This window comes from Montipora foliosa, chromosome 3, assembly GCF_036669935.1.
Source record: "Montipora foliosa isolate CH-2021 chromosome 3, ASM3666993v2, whole genome shotgun sequence".
Lineage (NCBI taxonomy): Eukaryota > Metazoa > Cnidaria > Anthozoa > Scleractinia > Acroporidae > Montipora > Montipora foliosa.
Window position 1 is genome coordinate 61,213,045 of NC_090871.1, and position 15,902 is coordinate 61,228,946.

The window sequence follows — 15,902 nt, forward strand, 5'->3', positions numbered from 1 at the left end:
GGTTCAATTACATTAAGAAATTAAAGCCGTGTCTTCATTTTTTATTTCCGTTGTTCAAGAGATGATTATTTTGTCATGAAAATGTATCCGTAACCGTTAACATGACGCAGAAAGCAAAGATTTAAGTCAAAAAATCGACTTTACCGAGTTCTGCCTCGTCGTTAAAGGAACTGGCGTGCTTGACAAAAATTGAAATATCGGCCCAATTTTACTGTACAACACTGCGATTGTGCTCTTTTACATGCCTTACTTTCCATTTAATTGATAAATGATTCAACTCCATTGAAAAGAATTGAAATTATCGTTTAATATCACCCAAAGGGAGAAAGAATAATTTTCCATCAATCTTCTATCGTTATCAAATGTGCTGGTGTAATTGGTTGGTTGAAGAAAAATAGCTTTCCGATTGTTTAAATCGTGACGTAACAATTTCGCGGTTTCATCCGTCATCAATTACAAAACACTGCATAAACAACTTTAAAACTATAAAGCAAGGGAAGAAAGTTGCTCTTATCCCCGAGCACACTGTAAATCAGTGTCGGTTTGAGTCGCAGGCGGCCTATGTTTTCCCGAATCATATTCTAAAACCGTTTGTGGTTTGGCATAAAATCAAAGCTGAATAGAAGTTTAACGTGGTGCACTTGTCTGCAGAACAGAGCGGGAAAATGGGGTTTCAGTAGAATGTATTAACTGCTGTTGCGAATTCAATGTATCAACTTAAATAACAGAGATATAAGAGAGATTTGCATCGTGTTCCATATTACGGCAAACCAAACCAAGTGCGCTCACTGAAATTTCCGTTTTGCCAAAAAAGAAGAAACTAATAGGATATTTCTGATATTTATTAGCATTATCACCTTTAAGTGAAAAGGCAAATTTCTCCCGGCAGTCGGAAAAGCAAAACACTTCTCACATTCTTTCCTTTCTCTCTCCCTAGAGAAAGTGCTTGGTATATGTATATAACTGGAAAAAAGTGATCTTAGATTAGATCAGATTTATTAGATTTTTAGCAAAATGCGAATTTGGTCACTAGCAAACGGCAAGATCTTGGTGATCGAATCGAGCGGGAAAATTATAGAATACGGAGGAGGGATTATAAAACATTAATTATTCTTTCCTAAATAATAAAGTTTTAAAATGTGTCACGAATTCGGAACGTCGTCAGTTTGGTTAGGAAGACAATAAATCTCTGAAGCCTTACGCAAACTATGATGTTCGTTAATTGAGATTTTCCGCCGGTACTGTGACAGAGAAACAGGGTTAATTGTTATCTTTATGTTATGGTGAAATACGCGTACGAAATAAAGATCTGTCACTGTGATCACACTGAAATATCTCGCAAATTGTGTTTTTTTTTGTAAACACGCAGTTCATATTCTTCGCCGAAGAAAGATTTTGTCCAAAAGGCCTTTCTCCAAAACTTGAGTGACATTGGAATTTTCATTGCGAAAGATATGTACACTGTATGCAGTGTATGTAGTCGATCCGTACAATATATCGATCTATAAAGTCTTGCTGGATAACGAAATTAAAATAACTGCCTCATTTACACATCATCTGGGCGCAAGGGCTCGCGATTGACAAACTTAAGTTACGACAACGACACAACGTTTTTAATAATATTCAATCGAAACAGTCCAGTTGTGGTTTACTGTCAGACCCACTGAAGCCGGAAACTGTCATCGACTGTCAGCTCTACTCGCGGAATCCTTGTAAGAAAATTGGACTCTTCATAAGAAACCATGTTATTGCCGGTTAGTTTACTTTAATAACAAAACAGCCAAAAATCCATTATACCATAGGTGAAACAAATGTGTTCAGTTGAAAGCGATAAAATACAGCCACTTGAAAATGTTCATCGCCAAGGGCAACCAAACTGTCGAAAAAACCCTTTTTTTTTCCGTGTTATGAATACATTTGGCGTCATGTAAAACCGCCCTTTAAAGGAGTGCAAGCAATATTTTGCGAATGAATGGGCAATAGTTTTTCGCGTGAGAGAATGCAAAAGGCCGAAGGAAAACGAAGCTAACTTAATCAGCTACATTCGTTCAGAAGAGATAGATGGAAACAACGAGTGAATCGAAGAATTTATCAAACGAGTATCGCGATAACAGAGGGGTTATATTGGATGTGTTTTCTTGAAATACTTTTGCTCCGACGAATTCTGAGAGGTAAGCTGGTGTCGGACTAATATTCGCAACGTTAAGACGATTTCTTATTGATCGTTCCTAATATATATTTATTTAAAACCAGGGACCAAACGGTTGTCGTATTAGCGTGCTTGACACGAAAATGGCCTGCCGGCCGGCTCAGACATAATTCTTTAAGAGGACATTTACGTTTTATCAGTTACTCTATGCTAATATAGACGAAATTTTGAAGAGAGAGACCGAGTGTGCCCATTAACGCAAATTGTTTTTTTTTTTTATTTGCCACTGGCTTTTCAGCTTCGGAACTAAAAGGGTTTCACAACCAATACGTTCTGTTTTCCTAAAAAAAAAAAAAGGGGCCAATGTTCAAGTTCACATCAGTCGATCAGTGAAATCTCAAAAGAGAAGATTAAAATATGCTATTACAGATGAATAAGGCGAGAGGAGTCAGAGCGTTTCACTGGAGCGAATGCACTCGGTTCGGACCAACATGTGATGCAATAAGCCTGAAATTGCTCACAGCGTGAAATCAAATGGTTTCGAAAGGAAGCCTAAAGGAAGATTTCGCACAATGGTTTAGAGTATAAAAGTGCGCAGTCTTCACACATTTGGTTTGAGAGCTAAAAAACAAGTTCTTCTCAACCCCTGTTCAATAATGACTTATCCGTCGGGAATGAGGGACGCAGCTCCAGCTCCCATCTAACCGGCTATGATATAACCCCGCATGCATTTCAACCCGTGTGATCCAAACCTCCAGTAAATCTTAACATTTACGTTGGTAAACACTCACCATCTTTGTCATTACAACAGCGAGAATGCACCATTTCGACAATTTCAGTCCTAGATAGGGGGACAAAATTGTCACTCGTAACCTATCTCCCATGAGTCTCCTCTGGTGGAGCATCTGAAATAGTCATCGCAGGGGCGTAGGTTTACGATCACGTGAACGATAGTTAAATTAAACACTCGACTGATGAAAACGCTTTGGTGAAGTCCAGGAGCCCTTGAGTAAGAGCCTCCCCGTATGCTACAACTCCTATGCACCAGGACTCCATCACCCAAGAGTGCGATTTACCCAAATTGGCCCATTCCCCATCAGCGTCAGAAAGGAGTGTCTATTTTTAAACCAAGTTTTGCGGGAAAATAAACAATAGTCCAAATCGGTTAACTCAACCATTTAGAAGTGATATTTTCGATTGAGTTTCATACAAATAGCGAGGTTATTTTTGTCTCCCAATTGCAACGATCGCAGGCAGAGCGCTCTACCAATCAGAGTGCGCAGGGCTCTAACGTGAATCTTGCTTATAAAAGCGCGCGAAAATGAGCGCGTGCAAGTCGCTTGCTTCTTGCTTTCATTGGTTGAAAAAATGCCGCAATTTTTATTATTTTTTTTTTACCAATCACTGAACAGGCCTGGCCGCGATTACTCTCGCGCGCTTTTTTCCGCAAACGTCTCTAATTCCTGGAGCCGAATATTTTTTCATTTGTGCAATTTTCAAATGAAAGACTCCAACAAGCCTAAAATTTCAGGCTTACTGGTAACCGGCTTACATTCAACAGGATAAAAAATATGTGAAATTAGATGTATTCTAAAAAGCGTTTCGCAATTGTTTTGGCTATGCTCAGTCTCAGAACTTCCCTTTATCTTAATTCCTCGACTTTGCACCTCGTCTTAAGAGGGAACTTAAGCATGAAAGACCATGACTGCTGCGAGATCGTGAATACGAGAATACAACTTTTGCGTTAAATGAGCAAGCCGACTGGAAGACGAGAGGCTGGCGACTGGCGAGCTGGTAGCAACTTAATTGCGCGCAAGATTATCATTGTAGACGCAGAAATTTTCTCAGTCGATCGCCCTTCAGTTTGTCAAGATGTCAATACAGTATAACGTATGTAGACTTGGCTTTAGCCAATCGGAATGCAAATAATACTTTTCCTTTAAAACGAAATGACATGACCATGTTACAGATATGGTGATGCGGGTAAACGTGAGGCTGTATGAATGGAGTTTTGGATTACGAACATGTAAACTTGAAATGTATATTTTATTAAGCGGCTAGTTCTTGATATTTTGGCAAGATTTTCGATTGAAGGATACGAGAAGAATCCTCGACATATCAGTTTTGATAAGTAGGGCTTGGTTTGGAAGCAAAGCGACGCAAATTTCGCCGGAACGAAGATTCGTACTGGATCATTTCTGGAGAGCTTTCCACACGGCTCTTGTCCCTTAAGCTTATTTTAATATACTCAGTTGTGACACACGAATATTTAGAAATGTTCATATAATTTTCATGGAATCAGTGAGTTCACAAATCGACTTCAAGTATTTGCACATTACTTCCTGTTCAGGACCCACCAGAGTTCAGGTCACGTATTTGTTTTATTGGGAGTTGGCATTGCCTCAACAGCAACCGTCAACCAACCATTTATTTGCCATTCGAATATAAAATTAATAAAGAACAGAGAATAAATCAGTCACCTTTTAGGCTAAAAACGTCTTAGAATAGTGGAAAAACCAAACAAGCTGTGTATTTCTCCACCCAAAGTCATTATTCATGCTGTGTTTGTATTACGTAATAGTTCAAAGGGAGAAGTATCTCGGGACAATTTCCCAATTGTCTCTTTCAAACGAAGTATCGACTACAGGCAAAAAGGCACGAAACAACCGTTCTAACGAGAAAAAACAATAGCTGTACTCGCAGTTAACGTTGTAATATGGCTAATAAGTCTCTGTTGTACTTTTTTGTGCAGAAATAGATTGTGAAACGGCCAAGTTAAGAGTTTCGTTCGTGACGATCACTGTAGAGCTAGGCAGTTCTGGCGGTTTCAAGCAAAGAAAGAGCTGTTTGCTATACCTGTCACAAAATCAGGCCATCGAATATGCAGTTGATGGTTCTACCACTGATTTTGTCAGAGGCGAGGTCCTCCTATAGCTATAGCGCGGCTATTATGCTTGGATTCAATGTTACATTTGGAGTCATTGGTTATTACTATGTAGCTATTACTGCTTGAGGCTATTCTAACGTAAGAGATCATAAGAGGCAAGTTATTAAATTTGTCCAAACACATCAGCACGGCCATGGCAAACGAAGGTAAAACTATGATTCTGTGTCTTTCATACTTCCCCGAATTCATGGTCAGTGTTTTGGTATCAAATGATTGCTCAGCGAGAACGAGACGAAATGATTTCGAAGAAAATTACGATAAGTCAAATTTATCTTTGAAGCGACCGGCAATTTCCGTTGACTTGCCTTGCTTCAACTTCCTGTTTTGTTGGATACACGTATTCTTTTTTTCATAAGAACGTCTAATTTTTTGGTTGAGGCTGAACATTCTTGTTATTTTTTTTTTGCCTGAAAACATTCTTAAACATGTTTTTAAGTTGAGTGAAGGGCGCGCAGGGCATCGGGTACACTGAAGACTACAAACTGAGTTGTTCTGCAGTTTATCGTGCAATGAGAAAAACGTCCCAAGTATTAATTAGTTAATTGTCTTGTTAGATTTGCTTACCTTTATTTGCTTACCTTTATACCACTCACAAAAATCGTGGAAACTGATGAGCAAAATATAGACGTTCTTAACTGACTCAGCCTGTGTATGTCCTTGGTATTTTTTGCTGCACGATTTTGGTTAATCTCAGCCTGAACGTATTATAAAAACTTTTATTATAAATTTGCAACTGCATTTCCCGTTCTCTGATTGGTTCACTCAATCTCGGTTATCAGGCCATATACTTTAGTTTGACCTTATATGGCAATTGATTGCGCTAAGTGTTGCAAAGCTTTTTTTTTTCGCCAGAAAGCGAAATTCCTCTCTGAATAAATCAGAAACAAAACCTCCCTTTTTTTTGGAAAGTTTGGATCGATTCCGACGTTCAGAAGTACGTGAAAAGGCAAGAAATGTGTTTGTGATGAAACTGCGTCTGTCTGACCACAACGGTCGCATCTCTTGATCAAGTTTTTTCGATTTCGCTTGGATTTTCTCGCTTTTTTCGCTCGTATTTCCAAACTTTTGTAGTTTAAGGAATTTAATAAAACATTTATTCTATTCGCGCTTGTTGGATATGAGACTGGTTCAGTAGCCAACTCGGCTCTACGCCCCTCCTTGGCTATTTACCATCTCATATCCAACGCGCGCTCATGGAATAATATTAATGAAACGCATCATTACTAATTTGCCAGGATTGAAACTTACCATCCCCGTTTTGCTGGTTCAGTTTAGGAGGGCCAAAGGATTGATGTGGGAAAAAACACGCAATTGGTTAGAAGTTTATCACATCTCTATATCTCTTAAATGTACCAACAAGGAAAAACTTTAAACTTTGTGTGCTCGCGAACATCGTCGATAAATTTTTATCATCTTTAGGAGGTAGAACGTAGCTAATCATGATCTCCCATACATTTTATGTACTAAAAATACAACTAGCGCACTTTTAAAAGAATTAATGTTTTAACCACAAAAAAATAGTCTAAAATCGATTTAAATTTGTAAGCGTTTTCAAAAGCCCTTCTTAAACTTTTTTATGCCAGTGGAAGTTTGATCATCCTTTTTGCTAGCGTCATCTACTGATTTCCATTGTCACGTACATGCGTGTTCAGTTCATGCTTTCGCGTGGTCTTTCCCTCCTTACTGCGTTACCATAATTTGATAGTAACTCTAAACTCAACTGTCAAAGTTACCTTAGATCGGATTTATTCTATTTGACACGCCGTGTTTTTTCACTGGTTCAAAATAAGTATCTGTTTGTGTTCTGTCAAATGTGGGAGTTAAAATAGCACTAGAGACGTCTGAAGAAAAAGAAATTGATCCTTTGACTTCTAAAAGCTGCGAAATAAATTGAGCTCCATTTTTTTGGAATTTGTGAAAGAGCAGAACATTTGACAGTTCTACCGGTAAAAAAATCAATGACATCACTCAATACTGCCTTTCGACCCCTCTGGTTGGTAAGACCGTCATTATGTCTGGAGATTGTCTTACCAAACAGGCGTGCGTACATGGCCTTATTTAGCAAACGCCGGAACTAAAACTTGTCAAAGTTCAATGCGAATTATCTTCGATTCACCCCACAGTATAAACAGCCGAGTTCACAATAAGATGACGTAAATAGAGTACATCCCCATTGTAAACAGCTTCAGTGAGCAATCGTGTCAAAGTAGAAGAAAAACTCGCCGAAAAAAGATATTTTTAGAACTGATTCGTGGACTGCTTACGAGGCGAGCATCAAGATCCAGTCGAAAAGAACGTTTTTGATGACACGGAGACGAAGAAACACGGCGCGAAAAAGGTACAAAGTTACACCGGTTGAAAGCTTCCGAAGAAAACGATCTAGAAAACGAGCAAAGGAGAGAAAGCTTCAGCGAAAAAACGGCATCAGGAGAAAATCGAAGGAAACCAATGGTACGTTCTTTCATTTTATTATCATTTTATATTAGGCTTTCATTTTAGTCCTCCTCATTACGATCGACTATTATAAATTGAATGCTTTTACGCGCGGTCTCGTGCGCAAAGGCCAAAAAGCCCATAACTTTAGAAAAATCAATTGAACAGGAACCCGGAAATTTCAGAATCAAGTTTTTTTTTTTGCGTTTCTGCAGTATATACTAGGGCCTGAGCTTGGTGAATTACAAATACTCGGTGCTGAAGTTGTTGTTTTAAGGTGACAACTATTCAGCGTCCTGCTCGTTGTCTTTCAGCATTATTGGCAAATTCCATGTTTTAGTAACCTCAAGAGTGAAAGGTTACATCACCAAAGCAACCATTTGTCGAGAGCCTAAACATCCAGTTTGAATCAGTCGTCGAACGCCAGTTATTTTTCCTTCTTTGTGACACGATTCACGCATTTGTTCTACGACGTGAAATTTGACCTGGTTTACATCTTTGTAAAGTTTCGATCGCTAGCAAAAAGTATTCATCAATCAATTATTCTGCTTCTTATGTGCATGACGAAAGTACATTTTCCACACTTTTCGATAAGAGGTTTGCAGTACTTCAGAAAATAAGCTATGAATATGAGCGGGACTCGTAAACATGACGGGTCATTTACTGCCCTTGTCCGAGCGTCAAACATCTGCGTCGTGACTAGAACAGAATCACGTACTCTTAACAACTGAAGGTCAATCAGCCCACTCGTGAAAAATGCTGGCGCATTTAGGATTTCGCTGAGTTACGCTGCTACTTAAAATACACACACAGCGGGAGACAACTCAGATGAGGAGGGAGGGGCTAGAGTCCGCTACGACAGAAACAGTGATTGCTGCTCGGACGGACTTCAACCCCTCTCCGGTTCTTTTCCGAGACCCCGGAAGACGACATACTCTGTTTTCTAGAGTTTCCCGGCAGTGACATACAGGTTCGCTATAAAATAGTTTTCTTTCAAGTATCGATAGTAAGTTCAAAATAATATTTGCTTATAAAATACTGCTTTAGTTGGTTTAAAATTTTTTCCCACATTGTCATCTTTCACTATTTGGATATTAAAGAGAGACCGGTTGCCAATGTATTAGAGAGATTTAGCAAACGGAAGAATGCTTTTTTGTTATAAAATCTCGACTATTCTCTAACTTGCTTTCCTTTTCTAAGATCAGAAGTAACGTGATATCTGTTCGCAACCAGCAAGAAATGAGCCGGCTAAAATCAAACACCTTTTTTTACTTTTGCCAAAACGCGATCTTAAATCTTGTTATGACTGGCTATTTGATTACCATTCAACTCCGATAAAATTTGGAAAGCAAAGATGTGAAAAATGACACCTTTCATCGCAATATTTTTCAGTCGCTTGAACTGGTTATCGATTGGGGACGATTTCGGTAAACGGTGTAATCGGCATAACCCTAGACTGTTGTTGGCCGATGGGTTTTTCAAATGAAGTATTCTGCATAGCTGGTCATTTTCTCAATTCGTGCAAAAACCCATTCAGCGCGAATGGGTTTTTGAGGTCATTTCCACTTTTTTCCTGCCTCTTTTGAGTTTTAAATTTTAACAGTAGAAATTTTTGCGCTTTGCTTATATATAGATAAGCACGACCGGAGATTACCTTGACGTTAAGAGTTTTGTCATAGACTTGTAGGCGTCAGTACTTGTCTATTTGTAGACTGAAACACAGAAAAGCTGCGTCTGGAAGGAGACTAATTCGCAATCCTGTCCGTGATATTTCCACAGCTATTAAAAATCGAGATTTTCCGGAACATCCAAATCGTCCGCAACTTTTCATGCCCACCAATTTAAAACCGTTCTGTCTTTCTGCTGCCATTTAACATTGGCGCTCACACCACAAAAACAGACCCGCTATTTCACACTACTTCTCGTTTCCTATGGACTTGATGCTTCCCTTTTATTTCGAAGTTTAATTTTAAAAGGTGGTAAGGTTGCTTAACTTCAGACACTGTCAGAACATTGCGCACAATTCGAATTGCACAAACTGCCAGTCCCATAAATAAACTACAATTATGAAGCGTTCTGCTCTGCGAACAGTTGGTTTCTCCTGCGCGCAACTGTTCGATTTTCCATTGAGCATGTGCGAAGTACGTCACGCCCGTCGTTATGCATTTGACATCACTTCGTCCTATTTCGCGGGGAAAATATGGCATCACTGCACAGCAGGCTCGCCCAAACGCAGCAGTTACATGACAAAAACGCATGTGCACGCGCCAAAACAAGCTTACTAACTCGTTTTACCGGTTCAATTTTAATTTATTCGTCCTTGAAACCGGACGGCTCTCTCAAAGAAACTAACGGTTGCTTGCAGTGGTTTCTCCCTAGGGAAGCGTAGAAGAAACCAACCGCTCGCTGGGTAAAAGCGTTCTGAAACAAAGATTTCTGGCGGGAAGACCTGTAGATATCGAATTATTTTAGATTTGCAGATAAAGTTACCATGTAAATCATCATTGTAAAGACCAAAAGGCCCTCAAGCAACACGATATATTCTGTGTACAGTATTTTATGATGAACCTGCTATTTCGAACCGCCACTTATTCAAACTATTTTCTTTTTCCCTTGCGACTTCGAAATAACGGGGTTCAGGCCGTATATCACCCTTCATGCACATTCTTGCTCGCTTGATTTATGGCCCAAGCGCGAAGTATGCAGGCCATAAATCAACGGGAGAAAAAACGAGTATCCGTAACTTACAGTACGAACCGAGAAAATGAGGTTAGTGAGATATTTATTATATCTGAGGTAGTCAGTAGTGTGACTGACAGCGGAAGGTTCAATAGCTACGATGATGATTGCGCGTCAAAATCCGAAAAACAAATAAAGGCCCAGCAATACGGGCAACATTTTTCATGCAACTTGTCGCGCAACAATGTTCAGTTGCAAGTTGAGATGGTTTGTAGCGCGCGTTACGACCTTCTTGCGCAACAATTTTTTATTTCGCGAAAAGAAGATGTAGCTTTTAATTTTTCCAACGTGATGAAAATTTGCTGCGCAAGAAGGTGGTTTAATACGCTCAAAAAACTTTCGCCATTGTTCCGCGACAAGTTGCACGAAAACTGTTGCCCGTATTACTGGGCCTTTAACCTTCTTGGCTTTTTGAAACAGTTGCTTTCAAGATTGAAACAGTTTTACAAGTTTACGTGGCATAAACGACATGAAAAACGCCCCAGAGAATACTTTATCAAAATTTCAAATTTAGCGGGCCGGACACCGGGTCCTACTGTAGAATATATGGCTTGTTAAATCAGCTAATCACAGCGTGCGAACTATCGATAGATCTGACCGTGGAGGAATTCTGGATGTTGTCCAGCAACACTCGCTCTGACGAAGGGCTAAAGTTCGCAACGTCAGCTTTCCAAATCGTTCACGGTGGTAATTCGACCTTTATCAACACGTTTGATAAAACCAAATTTTCCTGTTTCACTATCCCACCGACGCAGGACCACAGTTTCTTTAGAAACTAGAAATTTGGGAAAAATTGGTCGAGTTCCATTTTTTTGCAAGTTATCAGGCTCGGTCCGTAAATTTGCAAAAATGGAACGGCACCACCGTTTTCCCAGTACGAGCCGAACAAGCGAGTTCAATAGGAGTTTTATTATATTGGTTCCCTTGGGCATGGTTTTCTATCCCTTTAGTCTTTCCTCTTCGCCTGCTTCTGTTAACGGTTCTGGAAAAAAAATTCGTACTTTTTCTTTTTGTCTCCGAGAAAATGGCAGTAGAAAAATGGGAACAGTTTGGCAACCTATATACTCTTCTTCGTGACCGTTCCGTCTTAGCGGTCCGTATTGCAAAATTCGGACCGCTCAGAAAACCAATCAGAACTCTGTTTTTTTTTCCTGCCTGTGAGTTGGGAGCGCTGTGTCCCGTGCGTTCAGTTACATTAATTCCGCAGTCTCTTAGCGAGACTGTGCAATTGGTTCTGACGCGCATCCTGGACTTCGCTCCATGACAGAGCTTTCTTTTCTTCCGGCTGCACGTCCAAAAAGAGGCCTTTGCTAGCTCGGATTTTTCAATGCCTTTGTCAAAAGTATTTAGTCTTATTCAGTTTCAGTTTTAGTTTATCAAGTGCTTAGTTCAGCAGGGCTAATCCTGGCACTGGTCAAGCGGTATATTAAGGAACAAGTCAAGATTTCACACTTGCGGAACTGGTTACAAAATGCAATACACTTAAATTATAATAATTGGTCAGACTACTATGATGTCTTTATTAATGCTTGTAATAAGAGGTTGACAAAGGAAAATTGATCACCTTAAATTTGTGATGCAACCGTCGTGGAAAGGATGGGAAACTAGTAGTTCCTTGGCGACAGGCCAAACGGACAACTGTAAACCAGACGTTTCCGCGCGTTAGCCTCGTTAGAGCGAAATGACAGCCAATCGAGTTTTAGTTCATTCGTTCGTAATCACCAGCAAAACGGTAGAGCTTAATTCCTGTTTGGTTTCTTTTGAAGCGGTCAGCCAAGGTGAATTAGTTCAATGAAAATTCACCAAATTGGTTCAAGACGTTATCCGTCAATCTGTTAGACCTATCATTTCTACCTGTATTGCTTTTCCTTAGTGTTTATAATTGACCCGAAAATTAATACGAAAAACGTCGTCTTCTTTTAAGTAACTATTAAAATGTGGTTTGAGTCACTTTTTGTCGGAAGTCGGAAATACCACTTCTGGAAAACGAAGCAGGAAACATAGGAAGTTTGTTTGCTCACTCAATACAGTCTTAATTGTCTTAGGAAACTTTCGTCATTCTTAAACTGGTCCTCATTATTCTTAAACGGAAGTTCGTTGTTTTAAGATAGTCGATATTTTTAAGTATGAATCACTGTGAACAAAGCGCAGCGAGTTCAACGAGATGTCCTGAATAAATACACAATTTATAAACCTGAAATAAACCTGATGAAGGCTGTTATTGGCCAGCCGAAATATCGTTAAAAAATACTTTTTCGCGTTGTTTTATCAGTCGTGCAGTAGTCTACTTGACTTTTCATTTTGACTAATACCACGATCTTCTCTTATCCAACGCTGTGCAAGACTTATAGTCCGCGGTTTTTGCAAAGGTTTTAAAACCTCAATTTAACACAATTCAGGGGCACCCAACGTCAATTTTCGGAAAATATCTGTTCGGAAGACGATTTGAGATCTAGAATTTTCGGAGCATTTGTTGTAAAATTTCTTGCTTGCCTGCCCATCCTAGGATTTTCGAACATCTAAAAAATGGTACAGTTGCCCATTTTTAACGGATTTTTACCCTAAAAAGGTCACCTAGAATTTACGGGACCCTTTTTTCTGGCTGAAATTTTTGAAGAGGTAAGTTTTCAGTCCCTATAATTTTTGGATCATTAGACTTTCAGCTAGGAAATCCAAACAGATGAAAAATATTTAGGGGATAATAATATGCCTATATCTACCCTTTTAATTACTAAACTACGTTTAACAATGCTAAGTTAAAGTGGTATTGAACTATAATCTCGTTGGGTGCCCCTGACAATTTGTGTTGATTTTTCTGTCGTAAAGTAAAGCCACGTACCCAACATAAGTTGGCGCGAAACTTATCACGCGGGGTCGATTTCCGCTCTATTCATATATGGCAATTGCAAAACGAGAGACAAAACGGCCTGTTGTTTTTGTCCAGAAAGTTCTATGTTAATCAAAATTAACAACTGTTATTCTTTAAATACGTAGAAAGGACAAGACAAAACAATTAAAGCGTAATGAATTTCGATTATGTAAATAAACCAAACTGTCACTTCAACCGGAAAGAAATCTATTCAAAGGTGTTATTGCTCAAGGGGATGTGACGAACCAAAAGTGACGAGAAACAACACGATTCAATAATCCTACTTTGCAGTCGGTTGTCCGAATTTTAGAAACCAGTACAACAGTTCTTTATTCTCTCACTCGCAGACATTTTGCTGCCATTTTCCCTATGATTGCAAGAAACAAACCAGCCTTTAAGCTAAATTAAATAAAACGATTGGGAACAGTCGACAACCGGTGGCTGCAGTAATTAATAACCCACTTATCAACAAGTCCTGGGCTTAATGGGGCGTGATCCTGGTGTTTATTTACATGCTTGGAGAGAAGATTGGTCACCAGGGTTTGCAAAGAAACAACTCAATCACCGGTTTTCTGAGCCCGCGAGACTGAGCAGCCTCAGCAAACCATTGTTTTAACGAAAACCGCTGGTCAGCAACCTGGTTCTAGTCATTGCTGTCTAAGGTCTTTCAGTTTACACACAGTGTTAAGAAAAACACCAAAACATGCTATGAACTCAATGAAAAACCGATGATAATGATTTTTGCAATGAAATGAAATTGCGAGTTCTCTTTGTGTCGTTTCGGTTCAATATACACCAATATTAAAGAAAAAGCCAAAGCGAGGCTAACGAACAAATTATTGTTTTCATTATCTTTCTTTCTTTCTCAACATTTTTGCTGCTATTTAAATGGCCTCGGAATAGTTTGAAGTCTCCCTGATTTGCCTGATTTCCTTATCAATTCTTATCAAAATAATGGGAGCTTTCCGATAAAAAAAAAAAAAAATACCAAACAGCAGTGAAGTGTCCATTTCTTGCTTCAGCAAGTACCTAAATTGTCGTGTACAGTTAGTTTACAAGAAAGAGAACTAGGCTTCCATAAATGCGGCTCTGCTTCGGTTCTCGTATACGCGATGTACAAACATTTATCAGGTTCCGAAAGGCTGTTTTTCCGTTCAATGGCCTCTCGTCTAATACTAATATTTGCTTTCGTTAGATTTTATCTATTTGTCTTCTTCACTGTCCACAACTAAACTAAAGGTGCCTTATATCCAAAGATCATTTACGGAAAAGGGTGATTTCGTTAATCATTATTTTGACTCCACCTTTGCTGGATTATGTCCGGTTTGTTCAAGTGGCCCATTGTCAGCGATTCCAATGAAAACATTCCTCCAGGGGAACGGAAATGAACGAGCAGTTTTTATGCGCTTGAAAAAAAAAACTTGTTAATGAATCATTGATTTGTATTGCCAAGGTCAAAAGATTTACTCAGTGGAATCCAATCCCGGGTCCAAGTTGCTCAAGACAAACAAGAGAAAAAACACTTAGAAGTCGTGTTTATAAAAAAAAAAAAAGATTCCTGCTGGTTAAGATTTTTGAATCTGTTTTGCTCATCTTCTAGTTCATTTAATCATGCATGAACTGCCGGTCGGCAAGGAAATGTAACGAAAATATTTCCGTTGAAAGAAATGTTTATTTGAAGTGCTGGTTATAGCCGAACTGAAAGATACAAGTGATTCTCGCAATTGTCTGGGCAATTTTAAGCAATTGTCTCTTATACACACCTGAAACATTCAGATCACTTGTATATTTCCGTTGGCAACCCAGTTCAAAGTGCAGACAATGAAATCCGGCATCTTCGCAAAGAGCTGTAAATGCAAAAACATGTCAAAACCGTAGATGGAAATTCTGGACTTGTTCTAAAAATACACTTTTGCGTTTGCAAAAGCCCCTCGAAATGATTAAAAATTATCATGGTTTAAAGTTAAGTTTTACTTTAATAATATTCTATGATAATTTATCTATATTATCTCGTTTTAATTGTGGGTGGATAGAAGAAATTGTTTTCGTTCAGGCCGAATCGATATACGTATTACGGTTAATAGGTTAAATCGTTTTTCCCTGCTTTTGACCTGATTTGAATTTTCCGCGACAGAAAATTAAGGGAATGTGTTCTTTCCCGTGGAGAGTTGAGTTACATAATCTGTTGTAGATTCAATGAATAGATGCATACTTAGATGCATTAGATCCCCGCAAGAGAGGCATCCAATGCATCCTCTCTTGATCCTAGTAAGTGACGCACAAGTATAAGCATTAGCAACCTGACGTAAATTCAAGAGAGGCTTGATCCTTACAGTATGTTTTGCTAGGACAAGAAACACTAATTAACGAAAAGTTAATACAGTAATACGTCTGTATATGTTCCTTGTTCCAGTCTTTGCACACTTGGTAAAATTAACATTCTGCGAAATTACCCCCGTCGAAATAATATGGGGTGCTTACATTGTAATTATTCGCCTTTTGCGAACTCTTGTGGTCACTTATCAATTTTTTTTGCCGCTGATATCATTACTCCGACGTTAAGCAGAAGGTGGTTTGCTCCAGTGCTTGGTTCGAAACTCATCAAAGCTGTCTGCCTAAAGACAATGCTTCTTTAAAGCTCTTTTTTTCGATAAAACAATACTTCTTAAAAGTGGCTATTGAAATCCTTTAATCCTTCACAGGACGAAATATAAAAACACGAATTCAAGCGGGCAAAGGAATATTTTTGATAAGTAAATAACAAC

At 38.9% G+C, this 15,902-nt stretch overlaps 1 protein-coding gene across 4 annotated transcripts in view; it reads left to right on the forward strand.

The window, feature by feature from the left end:
• The first annotated feature begins 2,005 nt into the window (after window positions 1-2,005).
• Window positions 2,006-15,902, forward strand: part of LOC137997868 (pleckstrin homology domain-containing family G member 5-like) — a 58,333-nt gene continuing 44,436 nt past the window's right edge. For 3 of the 4 annotated variants that reach the window (XM_068844176.1, XM_068844175.1, XM_068844174.1), the window contains exon 1: window positions 7,236-7,547. In XM_068844176.1, coding sequence (XP_068700277.1) covers window positions 7,400-7,547 — 148 coding nt within the window. In that variant the 5' untranslated portion in view covers window positions 7,236-7,399. Of the gene's footprint in view, window positions 2,172-7,235; window positions 7,548-15,902 lie in introns of those variants that run through there. The other variant, XM_068844177.1, reaches the window with a different exon arrangement.